This window comes from Pelodiscus sinensis, chromosome 3 (genome assembly GCF_049634645.1).
Source record: "Pelodiscus sinensis isolate JC-2024 chromosome 3, ASM4963464v1, whole genome shotgun sequence".
In the NCBI taxonomy this organism is placed as follows: Eukaryota; Metazoa; Chordata; order Testudines; family Trionychidae; genus Pelodiscus; species Pelodiscus sinensis.
Window position 1 is genome coordinate 198,369,041 of NC_134713.1, and position 24,053 is coordinate 198,393,093.

General features: G+C 60.6%; 3 protein-coding genes across 17 annotated transcripts in view; 2 read left to right on the top strand and 1 right to left on the bottom strand.

Annotated features, from left to right (window-relative positions):
* Nucleotides 1–7,282, top strand: part of NINL (ninein like) — a 42,011-nt gene extending 34,729 nt beyond the window's left edge. For 8 of the 13 annotated variants that reach the window (XM_075925838.1, XM_075925842.1, XM_075925849.1 and 5 more), the window contains 6 exons: nt 602–671; nt 2,930–3,214; nt 4,560–4,673; nt 5,428–5,640; nt 6,399–6,512; nt 6,761–7,282. In XM_075925838.1, the coding sequence (XP_075781953.1) occupies nt 602–671; nt 2,930–3,214; nt 4,560–4,673; nt 5,428–5,640; nt 6,399–6,512; nt 6,761–6,952 (988 nt within the window). In that variant the 3' untranslated portion in view covers nt 6,953–7,282. The remainder of the gene's footprint in view (nt 1–601; nt 672–2,929; nt 3,215–4,559; nt 4,674–5,427; nt 5,641–6,398; nt 6,513–6,760) is intronic. The other 5 variants (XM_075925843.1, XM_075925844.1, XM_075925845.1 and 2 more) reach the window with 5 other exon arrangements.
* Nucleotides 7,283–8,168: 886 nt separating this feature from the next.
* Nucleotides 8,169–15,208, bottom strand: GINS1 (GINS complex subunit 1). Of its 2 annotated transcripts, XM_075925860.1 has the most exons (7): nt 15,050–15,207; nt 12,677–12,741; nt 11,187–11,282; nt 10,520–10,610; nt 9,429–9,545; nt 8,892–8,966; nt 8,169–8,361 (listed from the first exon to the last, which is right to left on the bottom strand). In XM_075925860.1, the coding sequence occupies exons 1-7, from the start codon at nt 15,122–15,124 to the stop codon at nt 8,293–8,295; spliced, it is 588 nt and encodes a 195-aa protein (XP_075781975.1). In that variant the 5' UTR covers nt 15,125–15,207; the 3' UTR covers nt 8,169–8,292. The 2 variants fall into 2 exon arrangements, with proteins under 2 accessions (XP_075781975.1, XP_075781976.1); XM_075925861.1 differs by lacking the exon at nt 11,187–11,282 and having other exon boundaries at nt 15,050–15,208.
* Nucleotides 15,209–20,779: 5,571 nt separating this feature from the next.
* ABHD12 (abhydrolase domain containing 12, lysophospholipase) overlaps nt 20,780–24,053 on the top strand; it is a 56,547-nt gene continuing 53,273 nt past the window's right edge. Inside the window, exon 1 of one of the 2 annotated variants that reach the window (XM_075925857.1) lies at nt 20,780–21,059. In XM_075925857.1, the coding sequence (XP_075781972.1) occupies nt 20,917–21,059 (143 nt within the window). In that variant the 5' untranslated portion in view covers nt 20,780–20,916. Of the gene's footprint in view, nt 21,060–21,271; nt 21,331–24,053 lie in introns of those variants that run through there. The other variant, XM_075925858.1, reaches the window with a different exon arrangement.

Consider the following 24,053-nt stretch of genomic DNA (forward strand, 5'->3'; position numbering starts at 1 on the left):
AGGGCTCTGCCGAGCGGGGAGCTGGCAGCGGGAGGTGCAGGAAGCAAGTGACAGACACAGCGCCCCTGCCATTCGGCAGCTGGCAGGCGTGTGCCTGAGGTCCCTGCAGGGGACGGAATGTACCTGACCCGGAAGTCCATGGGTCACTGGGAATTCGGTGCAGAAACCTCCCCTCCTGGGCCGCGACTCGCCACTCCCCCTCCGGCTTGGCACGCCCGGTTCCATCGCTGTCTCCGCTCGGTCGTTGAGTCCACCAGGCTCCACGTCACACCCCGCGGGCAGGGCCTGGCCAGCTGCCAGCTCAGCTGAGCCAAGCGTGAGCCTGGACTCTCAGGTGTCCACTCGAGTCCCTGCCTCTGGGGGCAGCTGCTTGGCGCCCTCCGACAATCAGGTCTCCCTAAGACGTGTCCAGCCGGGCACCTTGGATCGCTGGCCGGGTCCGAAAGGCTTGGCTGAAATCGCTAGTGCAGCCCTGGGCTACTGCAGGCAAGACTGCCCTGACGGGAACCACCGTTCTCCCTTCTGACCCAACCCGGCACTGCCGTGGGGCCCCGCAGCACCCGGGTTCCTTGCTGTGCAGTGACGTCTCCCCTCCCAACAGGACACACGTGGATGAACTGCAGAGAGAGAAGGCAAAGGCGCTGTCGGAGACAGACAAGTTAAATCAGCTGGTAAGAACCTACTGTTGAAGCAAAAACACGCTCCTCTCCTCTCCTCTCTGTTTAGGCGGCTAACAACAGATAGCTTTATTGATTAGTAAAGCAAAGTGAGCCAAACGTGGTCCCAGCAAAGTCGGGCCCAGTAAGGCTGCTAATACAATCAATCCTAGTATCTTTATACCCTTAGCCAAACAGTCTGACGTCAGGGCATCCAATTACAGAAATAATCAATTAAACTAGGAAAAACAAACCCTTATCAACAAGATGGCGGACAGGTACGAGGTAGTACCTCTCCTCTCTGAACCAGCCCAATTAACACATTCCAATAGCACATCTGTCTTGGCCTGGCGCATGGGGTGATAGAAAGTTCACTCTGGTCTACGTACAAAGGCAAAAAGCTGAAATGGTTTCTACTATAAAAGATGGCTTCTAGCTAAACATAAAATGGCTTCTACAACTCCCCTCTTTTAGCCTTTTAAAGGCTAACCATGAAACCACTTTACATTTTTATTTCCATTAAAGTATTTATATACATTTTTTGTTCCTTTTTCTGCTTTTTATATTTTAACATTATTACTTCCACATTCCCTTTAGTAAGGGTTTGTTCCTTGTTTTTCAGAATACAAGAAATACAGCATTTGATTAGCAAGAAACAAAAATAGGCACAAAAGAATATAGCCAATACTAAAACTATACTTTGCAGAATTTAAGTTTTCACATGTTCTACAGCTTCTACACTACTAATGCTAATGGCACTTAACTGAGCCCTGCTGCTTGGGGGCTGGGCCGGGCAGAGGCGCATCCTGCGTGTCACAGGCAAACCCTTGGCTCCAGGCATGAATGGACTGGCCATGGGACGCCTGCCCCGCTGCCTTGGCCGACCTTTCCTAAGCAGGCTTTGGAGTCAGGACTCCCAGGCCCTATGTACGTTACGGGAACCAAGCTCCCGCTCCTTTGGGCGACTCGGCGCATTGCAGAGGAGCTGGGGGGGAAACGGTTTCATGTGTTAAACCTTTCAGAGCGTGTGACCTGTTTCCCATCTCAGTTCCCAGCCCATTTGGATCAGTTTCATGGTCCCAGGATTTTAAAATGGTAAATCTTGTGATTGTGTCTGTTTAAATTGGAAATGTCCTGGGCTTCTACTTGTAGGGTCCTGACCCAAAAAAGGAGTTGGGGGGGTTGCAAGGTCAGTGTAGAGGGGGCTGCGGTGCTACTGTCTTTCCCTCTGCGGCATAGAGCAGTGCCACCAGCAGAGCTGGGCAGCTGGAGAGCAGCAGCTGCTGGCCAGGCACCCAGCTCTGAAGGCAGCGCCACTGCCAACAGCAGTGCAGAATTGAGGGTGGCAGGGTCTGGTGTTGTGTCACTTACTGCTGTGCTGCTGCTGACGGGCGCTGCCTTCAGAGCTGGGTGCCTGGCCAGCAGCCGCTGCTCAGCTCTGAAGGCAGCGCAGAAGGAAGGGTGGCAACACTGTGACGCCTCTCCCCCCAAATAACCTTGTTACTCCCCTGCAGCTCCCTTGAGTCAGGACCCCCGTTGGAGAAACGCGGCTGTCTCCTATGAAATCAGTGTAGCGCAGGGGAAAGCAGACGAGCCCAGATTACATGCGGTGTAGTTGGTAGGGCCCTCCTAATGAGTGTGGAAGTCATGTCAATGGGAGCCTGGGTTACTTGCCGTTGACCAAAGGTCAGAAAGACCGTTTGGGGCCAGGTGACAGGCTGGAGGAGCCTGGGGACCACAGGGGAGTCGGGGCAGGCGCAGGGTTGAGGCTCCGGGGCAGGAGGGGCAGTGGGAAGGGGCAGTTCCCAGCTTGCCGGGGGTCGCTCTCGTCCAGGCGTGTGCCGGGCTGCAGGCCCTTTTCCGTCACGGCCGGGAGTGACGGCAGTTCTGGCCAGGCCTTTCAGAAGCAAGTGGCAGCCCCCCCGCAGACCGTGTGTTCGGAAAAGGCCGAGCCACCTGCTTTCAGGAGCCAGGCCTCTGCCGACGTACCTGAGCCCGACCCCCGGAGAATGTCGGCTGGCTGCTCCCTCCTGCCTCCCACTGAGGCTTCACGGCGGGTGTGCAGGGAGCGCGATACCCCCTAGCTCCTAGCCCGCGCTGGAGCACGCTCCTCCGGTGTGCGAGTGGGCGGGGCTGGTGCACGCGGCTCCTCTGGGACACGCCTGCCGCCACAGCCCCACAGCCCCCGGCCGGCCTGCGGCTGAGCCTTGGGACGCCCGGGGGGTCTGTCTGGCTCCCGCCCCAGCAGCCTCTCCTGTGCTTGGCCCTTTCAGAGCGAGTCGTACCAGCAGGAGGTTGCCCGGCTGCAGGCCAGGACGCTGCAGCTGAGTGGCCAGCTGTCAGAGCTCAGCCTGCAGCGCGAGGCCGACCGCAGCACGGCCCAGCTGCTCCGCCACCAGCTGGCTGAGACGCTGAGCTGGAGGGAGGAGGAAGCCGCCGGTGCCCAGCAGCTGCAGGAGGCATCGGGCAGGTTGGAGCAGGAGCTCGTCCAGCATCAGGCAGCCTGGCAGAGGGAGAGGGAGCTTCTCCAGCAGCAGCTGCGCCGGTGCAGAGAGGAGGTGCGCTTCGGGGGTGGGGGTGCAGTCAGCAGCCGGGCCTTAGGCTGTGCTGGGTGGGTCGCGCTCCGCCCCGGGCAGGTGCTGCAGCTCGGCAGGGGCGCGGTGCGGAAAGCAGCGTTTGGCACGGCAGGGGGCTTGCAGCGCTGCTGGCCACGGGCACTGGGCCCTGCACGGCCACAGCTGCCTGGCTCACGGCAGGCCCAGGGCTGCTCCGCTCGGCTCGGCGGGGTGCAGGCGCTGCGAGGGCCTGGTGGGCCCGGGGCCGCTCGGCTCGGCGGGGTGCAGGCGCTGCGAGGGCCTGGTGGGCCCGGGGCCGCTCCGCTCGGCTCGGCGGGGTGCAGGCTCTGTGGGGTGCAGGCGCTGCGAGGGCCTGGTGGGCCCGGGGCCGCTCCGCTCGGCTCGGCGGGGTGCAGGCGCTGCGAGGGCCTGGTGGGCCCGGGGCTGCTCCGCTCGGCGGGGTGCAGGCGCTGCGAGGGCCTGGTGGGCCCGGGGCCGCTCCGCTCGGCTCGGCGGGGTGCAGGCGCTGCGAGGGCCTGGTGGGCCCGGGGCTGCTCCGCTCGGCGGGGTGCAGGCGCTGCGAGGGCCTGGTGGGCCCGGGGCCGCTCCGCTCGGCTCGGCGGGGTGCAGGCGCTGCGAGGGCCTGGTGGGCCCGGGGCTGCTCCGCTCGGCTCGGCGGGGTGCAGGCGCTGCGAGGGCCTGGTGGGCCCGGGGCTGCTCCGCTCGGCTCGGCGGGGTGCAGGCGCTGCGAGGGCCTGGTGGGCCCGGGGCCGCTCCGCTCGGCGGGGTGCAGGCGCTGCGAGGGCCTGGTGGGCCCGGGGCTGCTCCGCTCGGCTCGGCGGGGTGCAGGCGCTGCGAGGGCCTGGTGGGCCCGGGGCTGCTCCGCTCGGCTCGGCGGGGTGCAGGCGCTGCGAGGGCCTGGTGGGCCCGGGGCCGCTCCGCTCGGCGGGGTGCAGGCGCTGCGAGGGCCTGGTGGGCCCGGGGCTGCTCCGCTCGGCTCTGTGGGGTGCAGGCGCTGCGAGGGCCTGGTGGGCCCGGGGCTGCTCAGCTGGGTGCGGGTGCAGCGTGGGCCTGTTGTCCCTGGGCTGGGGAGCAGGGCTGAGCGCTCTGTGCCTCTTGCAGCCCTTCGAGACCCTAGGGACGCCCGGGCTGAGGCGTGGGAAGCCCCAGCGGGCAGGTCTGTGCGTGCCAGGGCCTCCCACGCAGGCATGGGGACGTGCCGCGCCTCAGGCACCCTGTGCCCACCAGGGGGTCTGGGCTCTGCCCACGGAGCCCCAGAAATAGCCTTGTGCTGCCTGGTGGGCAGGGCTCCCCCATGCTAACACCCCTCCCCCCCGTTCTCCCCCAGGGCTGCCAGGTGCAGGAGCTGGAGGAGGAGCTGGAGCGGGCGAGGCAGGAGTGCCAGACGCTGCGGCTAACGGTGGTCCAGCTGAGGGAGGAGCTGGAGGAAAGGCAGGACCAGGTACGGCTGCAGGCACGCAAGGAGCCAGCTGTGGTCGCAGTCCCTGCCCCATGCTAGCAGGCCCTGTGGGGCAGGTGCTGGCGGGAAGCTTCCGCACCAGCGTGGCTCAGGGACAGCCTGCCCGGTGCTGGGAAAGGCCCCTTCCCCCTGGGGCGAGGAGCAGACGGTGCTCAGGGTGCAGGCAGATACCGGCTTTGGGCCATCTAGGATAGGTGGCTAAACCCCAAGTGGGCCCGGCCGGGCCCTGGGCCACACACCCGAGTCCTGCCTGGGAGCAGGAAAGGAGCCCCGGAAATGACAACCAGCAAACGGCTGTCTGCAGCCCTCCCCCGGGGCGTCTGTCCGGGTGAACTTCAGTCGCCCGCAGCCGCCCGCTCCTGAGGCTCCCCTGCCCGCCGCAGCGCCCCCTTCCCGGCCCTGCCTAGCATCACCGACGTGGCCCCAGCTCCCCAGTCCGTGGGCCTGCCCTGCGCCCTGGGGGAGCGACCGGCGGGGCGCGTTCCTCGAGGCGCTGTCTGCCCGGGCTGGCCAGCGCAAGTGTGACCGGCCCCGCGTGGCAGTGACCGTGTCCCGTAGCCCCTGCCCGGATGCCTGCAGCAACCCCGGCGGTGCTGCCATTCCCAACAGCCACGAGCTCCCGTCTCGCTGGGCTGGGCCCAGACGGCTCACGGAGCCTCAGCCTGCTGGGAGTGCCCAGCCCCCGGGATGTCCACGGCTGGGCCCGCTCCCCCAGCTTCCCCTCTCTGTGCTGCAGTTACTGGAAGCCAGCACAGGCCTGAGCCTGGCCCAGGCGCAGCACAGGCAGGAGCTGCAGCGGCTCTCGGAGCAGCTGGACAGCACCGTGCCCAGGGACGCCCTGGCCCAGCTGCAGAGCAGGTGGGCAGAGGAGCAGCGGAAAGTTCAGCAGCTCCAGGAAAGCCTCCAGCTGCAGGCGGAGCAGGCCAGCCGGCGCCTGGCCGCCGCTCAGGTGAGCAACAGCAGCAGAGCTGTCCCGCTGGCTCGGGCGGCGCAGCCGGGTGCGGCGCATTGGGGCTCATCTGGCGCTGCGGCTGACAGCAGGGGGTCGCTGCCCGGCTCCATGCCTCAGTTTCCCCACCCAGTTGAATAGGGCGGTTGCTGCCTTTGGATGGGTGAAAGGGGCGTGGTGTTGAGCACACTCTGCAGTGCTAGTTCAGACGCCCCGTGGGCCCCCTTGGTGCTGCCTCAGCCCAGGGGAATCGAGCCTTTGCCTTCAGACGCCCCTCCCCTCGACCCGGCAGTTTGCGCTGGGCAGCAGAAATAAACAGGTGAGCGGCAAGAGACCTTCCCGGGCCCTGTCCGTCCTTGGAGGAGTCTCTGCTCCACAGCTGGTGCAGCCAGTGCTGCTCGTCTCAGTGTCCCAGCTAGGCCCTGGGCCCCCGAGAGCTTTCCACCCAGCCCGTCTCTGGGGCTGCAGTGGCGCCAGCGTGAGGCCTGTGGTGGGGCTGGGTGGGTGGAGAGTGGAGGTCTGCCCTGGGGGCTCCCAGCCCTGAGCACTGCAGTGCTGATCCAATTCCTAGCCTAGCCCAGCCCAGGCTGTACCGTCCCTCCAGGGTCGTTGGGTGCTGCGTGTGCCGACAGCCCAGGGATGAGGTGACACGCAAGGGACTGAGCGCTACCCTGGGGCGGAGGAACAGCAGACATGGGCTCCAGCGCTGGCTTGTAGCACACGGGCAGGGTGGGGCTGACTGCTGCCCTGCGTGGCAGGAGGAACACGAGAGGCTGCTGGGGACCGCAGAGGAGCGGGCGGAGGAGCTGGAACGGGCTGTGAGCAATGGCCAGCGGCTGCTTGAGGAAAAGGTGACCCAGCTGCAGGAGCAGGTGAGCGAGCGAGGCCTTTGCCAGCCACTGCATGGCTGGGAAGGGCCAAGGGGGGCTGAGCTGCTCCCTCCTGTTGTGAAGGGCTCCGTGGTTCCTGCCTGCATGGAGCTGTGCAAACAGCCAGTCATTACCGTAGCACCCTTAGGAAAATAGGACAGTGTTCCCTTTGCAGCCAGCAGCACGGCCTGCTAGCCAGAACCAGGCCTTGCCTCTCCCAGCTGACCTAGTGCTGCTTCCTCCCTGTGCAGCGGGCCAGAAGCGTGGTGGGCGACCGGCTCCTGAAAGACCTGTACGTGGAGAACGCCCAGCTGCTCCAAGCGCTGCAGGCTGCTGAGCAGAGGCACAAAACGGCTGAGAACAAGAACTGGGCCCTGGAGGACAAACTCTCAGCCCTCAACCACCTTCTCCGCAGACTGGTGCAGGCCTCTCTCAGCGTGTGAGTGGGCCCCGCCCTGCGCTTGGCTCCAGGGCAAGGACGCTCAGGGGTCCTGGCCCCCTCCTACACAGGGCGGGGGAGCTGGGACCAGCCTGCTGAGTTCTCTCAGGGATGGGGGAGATGAGAGCGGCTGAAGGGTAGCAAGCCAGGGGCTGCATTGGGGCGGGCAGGCTGGCCCTGATGGTCATTGCAAGGCACCCGCTGTGCTGGCATATACACGGGCAGCTTGGTAGGTGCTCAGCCCTTCCCCCCGAGCCCTGGCTCTCGCTCAGGGACCCTGCTGTACGGGTCGGGGCTGCAAAATGGTTTTAATATTAAAATTGCATTTTTACCAGTGGTCTCTGGGTTGGCTTTATCCTGCCTGGCCTCCCCTGGATTCTAGGACACAGACCCTCCCTTGGACGAGGAGTGCAGGGCCGGTCCAGCTCCAACAGGGGCCAGGAGAGCACGGTCCCGTTCTCTGCCTTGCCTGTCCTGTGAAGCGGGGCTCAGCTCCTCCCCTCCCTCATGCTGCAAGGCCGGGGCCCCATGAGCAGGGAGGGGCTACACAGGCTTAACCCCCCCAGGCTAGGCTCTAGGTCACTAGCACCCGATCTCATGGTCACCCAGCAGGTGGCACTGGTGGGCCAGGAGGGCTCCGTACCAGAACTACACTGGCTCCGAGAGACCTGGTCAGAGAAGTGTTCCCACGCCAGCCTCGGGCCCCCGGCCAGCTTCCAGTGCCACCTCCGCTCCTCCTGCCACGTTCCGGGCAGGTGGCCCCTTTCCTTGCAGCGTTGTGTTTGTTTTCCACAACCCTCTGCTGACTCGCTGGTTCAGAGGTCACTATGCTAGGGCTATCCCTTTACCACAGCCCATTTTGGCCTGGGCCCACCTAAGGGGGCTGATGTTAGGGTCTGGGGCTTGGAAGCGGTCATGGGCAGCCTCTGGGTGCTCTCCCCAGCAGCGAGAGGGGTCAGGACACCAGAGCTGTTTTTGGAAAATTAAGAAAAGTGTCTCGCAGCTGCCTCTGTGCGTCCAAGGGCCCAGAGTGCATCAGCCCCTGTCAATCCCATTCCCCACATGGAAAAGCAGAGTTGCAAGAGGGGGCTACCTGGGGCAATGCCCCAGAAACTACTTCAGCCTCCTTGAAACTGGCATTGCTTTAAAAATGCTTCTCCCCACCGCCTGCCTGTCCCGAGGGACAGTTCTCAAACCGGCCACCCATGACAACGTGGGGACACATGGCACCGAACAGCTGTATTTGCCATTGCTAAGGCCACCGTTCCAGGCGGCTGGGTTTCCTGGTGCCAGTTGCGCACGGAAGGCGGGTCGATGGAGGTGGCCACAGCGCCAGCCCTGTGTTCACGACAGGACGTGCTCCAGGACGCCTTGTCGGATCAGCTGCTCGCACTTCCAGCGTGGTAAGAAATGCTGAAAAACAAGCCCCTTTCCTGAGTTCCAGGCGGGTGCCACGGGGCAGAGCCCAGTTCTGCTTTCGGTGACTAGACGCACCAGGCTGCATGCAATGGCTGGGGCGAGCAGCAGAGCACGATCTGCCTGGCTGCGGAGCCATGAGGCAGCGCAAGGAGGAACCGCTCCAGGCTCGGTGTGAACAGGCACTAGGCTGCAGCGCTCACGCCCAGGTGGACACTGGCCCTTGTCAGGGAAGCAAGGACCAAAGCTCCTCCCTTCCCTGCCCACTGTGCAGACACACGGGGCTGATCCTCAGCTGCTGGGAACTGTTACCGCTCTGCTGCCATCCCGACAGCTGGGCCACGCGGGGCGCATCACCATGCACTGGACCTTCAGCAGGGAGTTACCCCTCCAGCCTCCTTAGGGAGCAGCCTCACGCGAAGGGTTCCACAGAACCAAGCCCTGCTGGGGCGGAAGAGCCGCCTTCCTCAGCCAGTCCCTACCCGGGCTAAGGTTCACTAAGAGTCCCGCCCTCCTGCCACTGGTACCTGGCTGTTCTTCTTCAACAGGACAGTTGTGCCATCCTCAATCTCAAATTCGCCATGGTCCTTTAGACACCGAACCTGGAGAGAGGAGCGAGGCGTCCGTCAGTCTCCAGGTGCACCAGCCCGAGTGCGACGTGTGCACGCGAGTCGCTGGCGCCTGAGCAGACACTCCCGCCAGCCCCCAGTGCAAACCCAGCAACCTCCAGCTCTGTGTGGAAGTTCCCGGTTGGGCCTCGTGTGAATGGAACGAATGGGGCTGAGCAGGAGTCCCAGAGCAGGGGTTTTAGAACCAGCGGGTGCACGGGGCACAGTCGGACTGGGGGGGGGGGGGGGGGAGGAGGAAGAGCAGAGCCTGGTGGCCCTCAGCCACCACCTGCACATCTTCCAGCCCTGCGCTGCACGAGCTCCCCATGTCAGGTGCTGCGTGCGGAGCGGAGTGTGGGTCATGCCTCCTGTGCTGCCAGTCCCAGCTGTGCACTTCTCAGGCGCATGCACATACGCACACACACGCACGCACAGAACCCGCAGCTTAGCACTTACTTCAATGTACAAGCTTTTGGGAGGCTTCATGTCCTGCGTAAGGTCCAGCCCTTCCTCTCCTCCCAACGACCTCATGTAGGTAGCAAGAGACTTTTTATACTGATTGAACCACTCCATCTGCAGAGACAAGAACACAGGACGAAACCAGCACTCCCACAGGGACACTGGCTCAAGAACGCAAGCACGAATGCTTGTAGCTGCTGTAAAATGCCGGCAATGTTGAGGAGAAGACAGGAGCAAGTCCATAGTATTTGTATTGCACAAGTGCCCACGCTCCCCACCCCGCCAGGGAGCCACGCACAGACATGGCCTGAGATCCGCCTTCCCCTCTGAGTACAGATTCTATCTCCCCTCTCAAAAGGGGGAAGGACGGAGGGGAGAGGGGGTCAGTGCAACGCCTCCCCCTGGAAAGTGCAAGAAGATCTTTGCACACAAAGGCAAAGTGCTGGCAGAACCGGACTAAGACAAAGCTACAGCAGCCATCAAGCTCCCTGAACGCATGTGAGGTGGAACACAGCCCATTCCGGGCCAGGTTTATTCTAAGGCCACGTCTCTTTCTTCTAGTCGGCGAGTTTTAAACCAGTCTCAAATGTGTCTGCATCCTAACAAGACAGGATGCAGACACCCCCAGTGAACAGCCTCCTTCAGGCCACAACTTCAGCATGTTCCCCCGTGCAAACATTGGCCATTCAGCTCACAACCTGTGAACTGGCCCCTACAAGCCATGAGCAGCTGTGCCTCTGTGGCCCAAAACAGCCAATGCCTGTGGGCAAAATACTCTTCTCCTTCCGACACGCATTAACTCAGCCAATACGAAGATCCAACCTTTGGTCCATCGGATCCAGTTAATTCCTGACCCACGTCAGACCTTCCATTTCTCACCTACGGAGAACTGGAGTAAGAGGGCCAGAGCCTCTGAGGTATCTCATGATACTGCTTTAACGAGCAGGGAATGTGTGCGCACGTGGACAGGGCCACTTCAAACTTTAGCAGAGACAAATACTTTCCACAGCCACCTTATGGCTACCGCAAAACTTCTGTTCTCCCCAGATCACTGAAACAAGTCGGGCTTATAATGAAGCCGAGCTTACTTCTTCAGCCGACATGTGAAATCGCAGATCATTGGGCAAGACGCTCCCATACTCCCACCTGAGGGCTCTGATCCGGAGCAACCGGTCATACCTGGAAAAATTAACCAGGGATTAGAACCACTGAGTTATCAATTGGAAACAGAGGTTTTAATTCAAAAAGGAGTATGGACTCAATCCCTTATTTGCACCAAATCTGACACCTTCAGAATGAAGTGTAAAATCCAGTGATTCCAGTCTTCCCTCCATTGGCCTGCCAATATTGTATGTTTAAATGAGAACAAGGTCCCTACAGAAAGCAGGAAAACGCTGCAGAGACCTTCCTGTGTTCACTAATACATTTGAAACGTGCTCAGATACTACTGATGGGTTGGTATTACAATCAAGATGAAACAATGTTTCATATTGAACTTAATAGTCAAGCATTGGAAAAAGAATCAAGGCCAGAATTTGAGGGTGGCCTCTGATTTGTATCTAGCTTTTGAAAAACACCCCCCCCCCCCCCCGAAATCTCTGGGACCAGCAAGGGTTCAGCAGCCTTTGAAAAGTAGGACCACACTGTCTCAAGATTTGTATGTAAAACCAGAGGAAGCTCCTGAAAATGCAGATTTTAGGCCATGAAAGAGACCATACTGTGAAAGCATGATTTGCCTTTCCATAAGAAACTCACAGGTATGCAATAATGCATCGTCGATTTCGCAGCAGAGAACAGTGACGAAATTTGATTGTTGGGATCAAGTTACTTTGTCCTGCTTTAGCTTCATTTCTGGCAATAATGCAAAAGGGAAACGGCATTATGGGACACTGAGGCCAAGAAACTCTCAAGCATACAGACTTCCTATTTTCTTAAAGCACACATTGGTACAAAGCTCAGGTACAGTTTAGTTTAGAATCTCTGGGTTTTAGCAGCCTCTTCAGCAAAATCTTGTTTTTATTCCACTGGCAGCTACATAAATCAGCTAGGTATATAATCTCTTGGCCACATTAGCTAGTTTGCTCTCTGTTTTATGCACCTTGGAACTAGTTTTTGCTGACACTGGGAGATTTTGTTCTTTGAAAATACAAAACAAAAATGAGAACAAAGTCATCTAATTGCAGCTCCACCCTGCTTACTCCACTCACATGCCTAGCTGTATTTAAGACTTGTCTAATTGCAGCTCCACCCTGCTTACTCCACTCACACGCCTAGCTGTATTTAAGACTCTCCCCTAAAATACAAATGGAACTCTGATTTTCTTCAATGTTGTAAAAAACCTGGCATTTAACAACACCTCTCCTTTATTTGGCCATGTCCACTTAGCTCAGTAAGTGGATTTGCACAGCTGAGTGAATCATCTATGGACAAACAATTTCATGTCAGATACACAGTAAGTGAAATCTTACTAGGAGTGTTTTTTATTCAGACCAGTTCAAACTCTTTAGAAGTTTGTGTGTACATTTAAGTCTAGGGATGTGAAAGATTAACCCAGCCTAGGCCCCTACTTCAGGCTTTCAAGGAGCAGGGCCGGCAGGGGCTGTCTCCACACCCAGGGAGAGGGCTGCCGAGCCCCCAGCAAACCTTGCCAGGAGTGGGGCCAGCGGAGCTCTGCAGCGTAAAGCTTATTTCGGCTTTCTACTGCAGAGCCTGCAACGTGTGTAACGGCTAGGATTTTAAGCGGTTACACAGTTACCTTTTTGAATGAATTTTTACATCCCCTCTTTAATTCAACTGCTTGATAAACTACTGGATGAAAAGCTCTTGTTAAAGATACAGCATTTGATCCCTTCAACTAAAGGCTGAGTTTCTAATCCACAATTCCAGATCTTCCACTGAAGCCCTTCATCAAAACAAGACAGACATCAATCACATCCTTAGTATTTCAGACTTAGATTTTTTTTCTTTAATCATCAGAAAGAAGACAACAACTTGAACAGTGCATAGTCCTGCAGCACCTTAGAGACTAATGGAAAACGTAGATGGTATCATGAGCTTTCATGGGCACAGCCCACTTCTTCAGATGAAAAACTAACACAGCTACCCGTCTGAAATCTTCATGGCCCCTCAACGCACATGAACAAAGAGAAACATCCCTGTCTTTGTCATTTCTAACGAGGCGGCTTGCTTTCCCTTTTCCCTTGTGTAGGCAGCTCGTTAGCTGTCCTGCTCCAACCAGCACTTACACGTCAGCCTGGTTCTGTTCATATAAAGCTTTCATCTCCTCCAGAACTTGTCGGATTCCATCCTCCTGCAACAGACCAAATGGCAGCAGGCACTGGGATTACTGGAGGGGAGTCACGCTGGGAACACGCAGAAGGCGGGGGGGTGGGCTCACGTTGGAAGGCCGGCGAGGGGTGGGGGGGCTCACGCTGAAGGGAGGGGGAGGGGCGGAGCAGGCTCACGCTGAAGGCTGGGGCGGAGTGGGGGCGGCGGGGCTCACGCTGAGGGGCGGGGGGAGGAGCGGAGCGGGGGGGGCTCACGCTGAAGGGCGGGGGGAGGAGCGGAGCGGGGGGGCTCACGCTGAAGGGCAGGGGAGGAGCGGAGCGGGGGGGGCTCACGCTGAAGGGCGGGGGGAGGAGCGGGGGGGGCTCACGCTGAAGGGCGGGGGGAGGGGCAGGGCGGGGGGGGCTCACGCTGAAGGGCGGGGGGAGGAGCGGGCCGGGGGGGGGCTCACGCTGAAGGGCGGGGGGAGGAGCGGGCCGGGGGGGGGGCTCACGCTGAAGGGCGGGGGGAGGAGCGGGCCGGGGGGGGGCTCACGCTGAAGGGCGGGGGGAGGAGCGGGCCGGGGGGGGGCTCACGCTGAAGGGCGGGGGGAGGAGCGGGCCGGGGGGGGGGGCTCACGCTGAGGGGCGGGGGGAGGAGCGGGCCGGGGGGGGGGCTCACGCTGAAGGGCGGGGGGAGGAGCGGGCCGGGGGGGGCTCACGCTGAAGGGCGGGGGGAGGGGCGGGCGGGCTCACGCTGAAGGGCGGGGGGAGGGGCGGGGGGGGCTCACGCTGAAGGGCGGGGGGAGGAGCGGGCCGGGGGGGCTCACGCTGAGGAGCGGGGGGAGGGGCGGGCGGGCTCACGCTGAAGGGCGGGGGGAGGGGCGGGGCGGGGGGGCTCACGCTGAAGGGCGGGGGGAGGAGCGGGCCGGGCGGGCTCACGCTGAAGGGCGGGGGGCGGGGCGGGCCGGGGGGGCTCACGCTGAGGGGCGGGGGGAGGAGCGGGCCGGGGGGGCTCACGCTGAGGGGCGGGGGGAGGAGCGGAGCGGGGGGGGCGGCTCACGCTGAGGGGCGGGGGGAGGAGCGGAGCAGGGGGGGCTCACGCTGAAGGGCGGGGGGAGGAGCGGGCCGGGGGGGGGCTCACGCTGAAGGGCGGGGGGAGGGGCGGGCCGGGGGGGGGCTCACGCTGAAGGGCGGGGGGAGGGGCGGGGCGGGGGGAGGGGCTCACGCTGAAGGGCGGGGGGAGGAGCGGGCCGGGGGGGGGGCTCACGCTGAAGGGCGGGGGGAGGAGCAGGCCGGGGGGGGCTCACGCTGAAGGGCGGGGGGAGGAGCGGGCCGGGGGGGGGGCTCACGCTGAAGGGCGGGGGGAGGAGCGGGCCGGGGGGGGGGCTCACGCTGAAGGGCGGGGGGAGGGGCGGGCGGGCTCACGCTGAGGAGCGGGGGGAGGGGCGGGGCGGGGGGGGCTCACGCTGAAAGGCGGGGGGAGGAGCGGGCCGGGGGGGGGGCTCACGCTGAAGGGCGGGGGGAGGGGCGGGCGGGCTCACGCTGAGGAGCGGGGGGAGGGGCGGGCCGGGGGGGGCTCACGCTGAAAGGCGGGGGGAGGAGCGGGCCGGGGGGGGGCTCACGCTGAAGGGCGGGGGGAGGAGCGGGCCGGGGGGGGGCTCACGCTGAAGGGCGGGGGGAGGAGCGGGCCGGGGGGGGGGCTCACGCTGAAGGGCGGGGGGAGGAGCGGGCCGGGGGGGGGGCTCACGCTGAGGGGCGGGGGGAGGAGCGGGCCGGGGGGGGGGCTCACGCTGAGGGGCGGGGGGAGGAGCGGGCCGGGGGGGGGGCTCACGCTGAAGGGCGGGGGGAGGAGCGGGCCGGGGGGGGGGCTCACGCTGAAGGGCGGGGGGAGGAGCGGGCCGGGGGGGGGGCTCACGCTGAGGGGCGGGGGGAGGAGCGGGCCGGGGGGGGGGCTCACGCTGAAGGGCGGGGGGAGGAGCGGGCCGGGGGGGGGGCTCACGCTGAAGGGCGGGGGGAGGAGCGGGGCGGGGGGGGCTCACGCTGAAGGGCGGGGGGAGGGGCAGGGCGGGGGGGCTCACGCTGAAGGGCGGGGGGAGGGGCAGGGCGGGGGGGCTCACGCTGAGGGGCGGGGGGAGGGGCGGGCGGGCTCACGCTGAAGGGCGGGGGGAGGGGCGGGGGGGCTCACGCTGAAGGGCGGGGGGAGGAGCGGGCCGGGGGGGGGCTCACGCTGAAGGGCGGGGGGAGGAGCGGGCCGGGGGGGGGGCTCACGCTGAGGAGCGGGGGGAGGGGCGGGGCGGGGGAGGGGCTCACGCTGAGGGGCGGGGGGAGGGGCGGGCCGGGGGAGGGGCTCACGCTGAAGGGCGGCAGGTGCCCGTCGGCGGCGCGGTGCAGCCCCCGCACCAGCTCCACGGCCCGTTCGCCGAACATCGGGCCTCACACCCCGGCGGGAAGCGCGCGCGCCGGCCGCTCCGCCAATGGCAGCTCGTGGCCACGCCCCCTCCCGACAGAGGCTGGCAAGGGACAAACTTCCCCCGTTCCGTAGCTCCGCCCATGCCCAGCACTGGAATCCAGCGAAGGCGGGGCTGTCCCCAAGTGACGTACAGTAGCCAGGCCCCGCCCCCTTGTGCTGTATCCCAGGCCTAGGGGCACTGGGGAGGTGGGGCAGTGTAGCCAAGGCCCAAACAAAATTATGTGGGTAACTTTTCCAAATCTCTAGTAAGACTGCTGTGTTTAAAAATTAACTGTGCTGGAAAAAAAAGGGTGATAAATAAGTCTGCAAGTCTTTAATGCAAATGCAATCACTGTTCAGATAGCGGAAGAGCTAATTGGGGTATAAAGTCTCCAGCTGTGACAAAGCTATCTGTGTTCCCAGGCAATGTGGTCTGGATGATTTGGGTGAGGTAATATCTGGAGAGAGAGCCAAGCTCCTTGCTCTCACCAACAGAAGTTTCTGTACCGGCAGTGAAAGACGTGACCTCTCCCAGCTTGCCTCTCACCAACGTGGGGGACTTTAATCACCCTGACATCTGTTGGGAAACCAATACGGCAGTACACAGGCAATCCAGGAAGTTTTTGGAGAATGTTGGGGATAACTTCTTGGTACAAGTGCTGAAGGATCCGACCAGGGGCCGTGCACAGCTTGACCTTCTCCTCACAAACAGGGAGGAACTAATAGGGGACGTAGAGGTGGGTGACAACCTGGGAAGCAGTGATCATGAGATGGTAGACTTCAGGATCCTGACCAAAGGAAGGAAAGAGAGTAGTAAAATACACACCTTGGACTTCAAAAAAGCAGATTTTGACTCCCTCAGAGATCTGATGGAAAGAATCCCCTGGGATGTTAACATGAAGGGGAAAGGAGTCCAGGACAGCTGGCAGTATTTTAAAGAAGCCTTATTGAAGGCACAGAAAGAAACCATCCCGACGCGTAGCAAGAGAGGCAAACCTGGTAGGAGACCGGATTGGCTTACAGGGGAAATCCTTGGTGTACTTAAGCACAAAAAGGAAGCTTACAGAAAGTGGAAACTTGGACAAATGACTAGGGAGGAGTTTAAATGTATAGTTCGAGAATGCCGGGGGGTTATCAGGAAGGCAAAAGCGCAAATGGAGTTGCGACTGGCTAAGGATGTGAAGGATAACAAGAAAGGTTTCTACAGGCATGTCAACAAGAAGAAGGTGATCAGAGAGGGTGTGCAGTCCCTAATGGATGAAGGAGGTAACCTAGTGACAGAGGATGTGGGGAAAGCTGAAGTACTCAATGCTTTCTTTGCCTCTGTATTCACGGACAAGGTCGGCTCCTGGACTTCTGTGCTAAGCAACGCAAGATGGGAAGAAGATGGACAGCCCTTGGTGGGTAAAGAACAGGTTAGGAACTATTTAGAAAAACTAAACGTACACAAATCCATGGGTCCGGACTTAATGCACCCAAGGGTACTGAAGGAGTTGGCAAACGTCATTGAGGAGCCTTTGGCCATTATCTTTGAAAAGTCGTGGAGATCGGGCAAAATCCCGGATGATTGGAAAAAGGCAAATGTAGTGCCCATCTTCAAAAAAGGGAAGAAGGACGATCCAGGGAACTATAGGCCGGTCAGTCTTACCTCGGTTCCTGGAAAAATTATGGAAGGGATCCTAAAGGAATCCATTTTGAGACACTTGAATGAGAGGAAAGTGATCAGGAATAGTCAGCATGGATTCACAAAGGGCAAGTCGTGCTTGACCAATCTGATTAGCTTCTATGATGAGGTAACTGGCTCAGTGGACATGGGAAAGTCAGTGGATGTTATATACCTTGACTTTAGCAAGGCTTTTGATACGGTCTCCCACAATATTCTTGCCAGCAAGTTAAGGGAATGCGGATTGGATAAATGGACGGTAAGATGGATAGAAAGATGGCTAGAAGGCCGGGCCCAGCGGGTAGTGATCAACGGTTCGATGTCAGGATGGCGGTCGGTTTCTAGTGGAGTACCCCAAGGTTCAGTTCTAGGACCGGTTTTGTTCAATATCTTTATTAATGACCTGGATGAGGGGATAGATTGCACCCTCAGCAAGTTTGCAGATGACACTAAGCTAGGGGGAGAGGTAGATACGCTTAAGGGCAGAGATAGGGTCCAGAGTGACTTAGACAAATTGGAGGATTGGGCCACTAGAAATCTCATGAGATTCAACAAAGACAAGTGTAGAGTCCTGCACTTGGGACGGAAGAATCCCAAGCATAGTTACAGGCTGGGGACCAACCTGTTAAGTAGTAGTTCTGCAGAAAAGGACCTGGGGGTTACAGTGGATGAGAAGCTCGATATGAGTCAACAGTGTGCCCTTGTAGCCAAGAAGGCTAATGGCATATTAGGCTGCATTAAGAGGAGCATTGCCAGCAGATCCAGAGATGTCATTATTCCCCTTTATTCGGCTTTGGTGAGGCCACATCTGGAGTACTGTGTCCAGTTCTGGGCCCCCCACTACAAAAAGGATGCGGACGCATTGGAGAGGGTCCAGCGGAGGGCAACCAAAATGATTAGGGGTCTGGAGCATATGACCTACGAGGAGAGGCTGAGGGACTTGGGTCTGTTTAGTCTGCAGAAGCGAAGAGTGAGGGGGGACTTGATAGCAGCCTTCAACTTCCTGAAGGGAGGTTCCAAAGAGGATGGAGAGAGGCTGTTCTCAGTAGTGACAGATGGCAGAACAAGGAGCAATGGTCTCAAGTTGTGGTGGGAGAGGTCCAGATTGGATATTAGGAAAAACTATTTTACTAGGAGGGTAGTGAAGCATTGGAATGGGTTACCTAGGGAAGTAGTGGAGTCTCCATCCCTAGAGGTGTTTAAGTCTCGGCTTGACAAAGCCCTGGCCGGGTTGATTTAGATGGGATTGGTCCTGCCTAGAGCGGAGGGCTGGACTTGACGACCTTCTGAGGTCTCTTCCAGTTCTGATTCTATGATAAGGGGATGGTTGGATGAAATAACATGATCTTGGTAACTAATTGACCATTCATTACCAGTTGGAAATAGGTCAATGGAGGGATGATAGGAGTTGCTATAGGGAACTTTCTGGGTGTCTGGCTGGTGAGTCTTGCCCCCATGCTCAGGGTTTAGCTGATCGCCATATTTGGGGTCAGGAAGGAATTTTCCTCCAGGGTAGATTGGCAGAGGCCCTGGAGGTTTTTCGCCTTCCTCTGTAGCATTGGGCACAGATCACAGCTGAAGGACTCTCTGCATGTTGGGGCCTTCAAAGTATTTGAAGGCTTCAATATCTGAGACATAGGTGAGAGGATTATTCTAAGAGGGGTGGGCGAGATTCTGTGGCCTGCACTGTGCAGGGGGTCAGACTAGATGATCATAATGGTCCCTTCTGACCTTAAAGTCTGAGTCTATGAGTCTATGAACGTGGCTACAGTGTTGAAAGATAATGGTAAGAATACAAAGTGGAAAGTGGGACTGTGCTGGGGACTAGAGGCCATAAGAGCTGCCACACTGGATCACCTTGCTCCATCTTGCCCAGTGTCCTGTCACCGACAATGGCCCACACCAAAGCTCAAGAAGGAGTGAATAGAACAAAAGCATTTCTGGAATGATTCATCTCCTCTCCCACCAAAGTAGGGTTTCCCTGAGCAACGGCGTGCTTTCTTAACATGCTGGCTAATTGCCTTTGATGGATTTATGTGCCATTAATGTATCAAGGTCTTGTTTGAACCCAGCTACGCTTCTGGCAATCGTAACATCCCACAGCCATGAGCTCCATGCTTAGTTTTGTATTGTATGAAAAAGTACTGCCTCTTGCTTGTATGAAGCCTTCTGCCCAGTCATTTCCTCAGATGACCCCTGGTTATTTGAAAGGGTAAAGGTGATGGGGTGTACGGACCCACACTAAGGGTAGGGGACTTGTGTGGGACAAGAAGGCCCTGCCCCTCCGCAGCTGCAGACCATGCTCCAAATGGAAGACTTGTGTAACGGGATTTTGAGGCAGCCAAGGGGAGGGTGAAGGAGAAGCTGTCTGTAGGAAGGCAGCCAGGCTATAGCTTCTGGAATAGCGGGATCCATAGGGGAAGGGACTGGACTGGGTAAGAGGCCAAGCATTTTGTTCCAGGCACCCCTTCTCCAGGCCCCTGTGGGCCCTGAGCCAGGAGCTGGGAGAGCAGGAGGACCTGCGTCGCCCTACCCTTTCCCCGTCTTCTGGATGACCAGGGGAGTGTGGAGAGCACCAGGGAGGAGCGATTGTAACTCAGCTAGAGGTGAAAGTAAGACAGTGCACCCCAGTGCACCGCTCTAGCAAGGAGTGACGAGACGGGGTACTTGGCTGCAGGAAGAGTGAAGGCATGCTCCCAGGGCTTCCTGCTAAGCAACAGGCAGGTTGAAGGGTCTGTCTGGGGGTGCACACCCCCGCCGGTGCAGAACTGCCCTTTTCCACTTCCACTGTATCCTTTTTGAGACTGGCAACCAGCATCGGACACCGTATTTATTGACGCACCATGGACTGATAGTGACATGGTATTTTCAGTCTTATTTTCTATCCCTTTCCTAATAGGTCCTAACGTATTATTTGCCTTCTGGACCAGTACTGTGCATTGAGTAGAAATTCGAATAGAATTATCCACAGAGACTCCAAGCTCTCTCTCTCCAGTGATGATTCCACATTAGCTGTCTCAACTGTCTATGTACACTTGGGCTGTTTTTTCTCAATGTGCATTACTTTGCATTTATGAGCATTTTGAATTTCATCTGCTATTTTGTTGCCCGGTCACTCAGTTCGGTTAGATCCTTTGTAACTTCAGAGTCAGCTTTGCATTTAACAATCTCAAATAATTATTTATTGTCTGAAATGTTTGTCACAGCGTTCAGTCTTTGCCGCCTCATTACTGACTATCTTGAACAGCACAGATCACAGTATAAATTCTTGGGAGACCCTGTAGTTCATCTCTCACCATTTATTCCTATCCCTTGTTTCCTGTCTTTGAACCAGTTACTGATCCTCTGATCACCTGACGGATTATTTTGCTGGGGGAGCTTGTCAAAGGGTTTCTGAAAGTCCAAATACACTGGATCATCGTTGCCCAGGGTTGTTGACTCCCCCCCCCCCATGAATTCTGCTAGGCGGTGAGGCATGGGTCATGACTTCCCTTGACAAACCTGCATTGACTCTTGCCCAGCAAGCCGTGTTTCCGTTCCTCGTGTCCCTTTCTACCCACGCGCACTGAGCGCAGGGGGAGCTCCCTTTCTGGACTTGCGCTGGAGCCCGTTTGAAACTCAGGGCTGCGTGAGCTGCCTGTCACGAGGCGCATCTCCGGGACGGCTCCCCGCAGCCCGCGGGATGGAGCCTGGTGCAGGGGAGGGTCCCCGCTGCACGCACCGCTCTGCATGGAGTCTCGGTGCGCCCCGGGGCACCAGGCTCCCCAGCGCGGCAGGGGGCGGGGCCTGCGGGCCGCTCTCCCCGGTCACAGCGGGTCCGAGGGGCGGGGCTGCCTTGCTCACCTGCCAGCGCCGTCGCCCTCGCGCTGTCTGTGAGGCGGGGCCTGGACCCCGCGGACTGGCGGCTACGCGCAGGCGCCCGCTTGCCCCCACTCAAAATGGCCGCCAGAGCCTGGCTAGTCACTCCTGGGTGGGCAGAAGCGGCGCGTCACGGGGCCGCTCCGGCAGCGCCGATTGGCGGGGCGGGGCCTGGCCGGCGGCGGGGCGGGCCGGGCTGGCTGACAGGAGCCGCCGCCCGGGGCTGCGGGCCAGAGACGGGGCCGCGGGATGAGAAAGCGGAACGAGGCCGTCACGCTGGAGCATGAGCGCTCTGCCGGCCCGCCCGAGCCGGGCTGCGGCCTGAGGCCCAGCCTGCGCCTGCCTGGCCCCCGCGCCCCCGGCCCGCCCGCCATGAAGCGCCCGCTCGGCAGGTAGAGCCCCCCCTCGCGCCTGGCTCCGCCCCCTCCCTCGCGACCCCGGCCCGACCGCTCGGCAGGTAGAGCCCCCCTCGCGCCTGGCTCCGCCCCCTCCCTCGCGCCCCCGGCCCGCCCGCTCGGCAGATAGAGCCCCCCTCGCGCCTGGCTCCGCCCCCTCCCTCGCGCCCCCGGCCCGCCCGCTCGGCAGGTAGAGCCCCCCTCGCGCCTGGCTCCGCCCCCTCCCTCGCGCCCCCGGCCCGACCGCCATGAAGCGCCCGCTCGGCAGGTAGAGCCCCCCCTCGCGCCTGGCCCCGCCCCCTCCCTCGCGCCCCCGGCCCGACCGCTCAGCAGGTAGAGCCCCCTCGCGCCTGGCTCCGCCCCCTCCCTCGCGCCCCCGGCCCGCTCGCTCGGCAGGTAGAGCCCCCCCTCGCGCCCCCGGCCCGCCCGCTCGGCAGGTAGAGCCCCCCCTCGCGCCCGGCCCCGCCCCCCCCCCTCGCGCCCCCGGCCCGCCCGCTCGGCAGGTAGAGCCCCCCTCGCGCCCGGCCCCGCCCCCCCCCATGCGCCCCCGGCCCGCTCGCTCGGCAGGTAGAGCCCCCCTCGCGCCCGGCCCCGCCCCCCCCCTCGCGCCCCCGGCCCGCTCGCTCGGCAGGTAGAGCCCCCCTCGCGCCCCCGGCCCGCCCCCCCCCATGCGCCCCCGGCCCGCTCGCTCGGCAGGTAGAGCCCCCCCTCGCGCCCCCGGCCCGCCCCCCCCCATGCGCCCCCGGCCCGCTCGCTCGGCAGGTAGAGCCCCCCCTCGCGCCCCCGGCCCCGCCCCCCCCCTCGCGCCCCCGGCCCGCCCGCTCGGCAGGTAGAGCCCCCCCTCGCGCCCGGCCCCGCCCCCCCCCCTCGCGCCCCCGGCCCGCCCGCTCGGCAGGTAGAGCCCCCCTCGCGCCCGGCCCCGCCCCCCCCCATGCGCCCCCGGCCCGCTCGCTCGGCAGGTAGAGCCCCCCTCGCGCCCGGCCCCGCCCCCCCCCTCGCGCCCCCGGCCCGCTCGCTCGGCAGGTAGAGCCCCCCTCGCGCCCCCGGCCCGCCCCCCCCCATGCGCCCCCGGCCCGCTCGCTCGGCAGGTAGAGCCCCCCCTCGCGCCCCCGGCCCGCCCCCCCCCATGCGCCCCCGGCCCGCTCGCTCGGCAGGTAGAGCCCCCCCTCGCGCCCCCGGCCCGCCCGCTCCCCCCCCTCGCGCCCCCGGCCCGCTCGCTCGGCAGGTAGAGCCCCCCTCGCCCCCGGCCCCGCCCCCTCCCTCGCGCCCCCGGCCCGCCCGCTCGGCAGGTAGAGCCCCCCCTCGCGCCTGGCCCCGCCCGCTCGGCAGGTAGAGCCCCTCTCGCGCCTGGCCCCGCCCCCTCCTCTCGCGCCCCCCGGCAGGTAGCGCTCCCCTGCGAGCCTGGCCCCGCCCCCTGCCCGGTGAGCCTGGCCCCGCCCCGCCCCTTCCCCCCAGCCTGGCTCGAACCCCGCAGCAGCATCGCCCGCTCCCCATTCTCCGCGCTGGGCGAGCCCGGCTCGAGCCCGCTGCCCGTCCTAGCGAGCCGGAGCCGAGCGTCCCCCGGCGCCTCCAGCCTCCATCGCCGCGGGGCCGGCCGGGCTCCCGGGGGCGAGCGCGGACTCTGCCGCACGGCTGTGTGCCCGGCGCCCTTGGCTGCCCCCTCCCGAGTCCTCTCCCACAGGCTAGCGCCGGAGCGTGGGGCTTGTGCGGGTCTGGCCCCTCTCGGAGAGCGAGTCGTTCCCCAGCAGCTGGATCGCGTTTCGGAGTGGGACGGGGGAGCGGCCTTTGTGCAATTCCGCCCTTCTTTGGGTGACGCACAATCGATTTTACAAACACCCCCGCCCCCAGTTTAAAATGAGTTTTGCTATTTTGTGAACACAGATCTTACTGACCCCTGAAAAGGGGTGAGAACACACTGCTATCCTGTAACAGGCAATACGCTTACAAGTGAGAGCCTTAGTGACCCATCTTTTGCCTTCAGTTTATCTTCTGTAAATGCCCCAAGATATTTTATAATTGAGACAAGAACTTTGTGGTTTGGGATGAGTTGCTGCAGCCAGAGTGTTTATGAAGGGTAAAACCACCGTGTAAAACTTCCACTGTTTACTGGAACCTACAGATTATCCTTTTGTTCTGTTGCTTAATTGTTTTTGTTTAGTCATTTCTTTGTACTGAGGCAAACTTTGTGCTGTTTCTGAGCAAATTTTAGTTTGAGTACTGTTGAAAGATATCTTGAATGCAAAAATACTTATTGCTAGCATTTATGATTACATTTATGCTCTGGAGCTTCTATTAAGACTCTGGTACATCAGCACAAATATTTGGTGATGGGAGATGGCATTCATTTGATCTTGTTTCAGATTGAATGACTACAGTGGAGCATCTTCCCTTAGTGTTCTATTTATGTAATTTTTTTCAAATTTAATCTGTTGGAATAGATTACTTTATTTTAAAAAACAAATGTTAAATGACAAGTCAATTCCTTCAAGTCTGACTTGGTGCTTCTCTAAGGCAGGCAGGACATTTTATGGCAACATTTGGCAGATTTAAAACAATAGCTTTTATTTTGGCATTGGTTTAAGTACATTATTGCTTGTTAACTGATATCCTGTTCTCTGGGCTTTCAAACTGTCAATATTGTAATGTTTGAACTATACAAATTAATTTACATAAATTGTTTTGGAGGGAGGGATTTTGGAGGAAACTGCAAGTTTTGGCAGCAGAATGGGGGGACGTTTAAGGTTTCTGGGGTCTGGGAAAGTATGAGACACCTTTGAATTGCATATTAGCGGGATGCTTCTGATTAAGTGCTTATCAACTAAATAGCGAATAACAACCAAAATGTTAGCATTAGTTTCCAGTCAATAGGCTATTGGAGGAGAATGGGGAAGACTGCATTTCTCAAAGCTATTTTCTTGGTCTGTCTGCAGGCTCAGGAAAACAGCATGTAGGTTAGACTGAGTTAATGCTTTTAACCTTTCCTGTGTAAAC

Bases quoted from the DNA above. Each gene is read 5' to 3' on its own strand.
- GINS1 (XM_075925860.1), bottom strand. From the start codon at position 15,124: ATGTTCGGCGAACGGGCCGTGGAGCTGGTGCGGGGGCTGCACCGCGCC. The intron at 11,283-12,676 runs GTAAGTGCTGGT...CATTATTGCCAG, and splicing joins GAACAGAACCAGGCTGACGT to AAATGAAGCTAAAGCAGGAC. The intron at 10,611-11,186 runs GTGAGTTTCTTA...TAATTTTTCCAG, and splicing joins CGATGCATTATTGCATACCT to GTATGACCGGTTGCTCCGGA.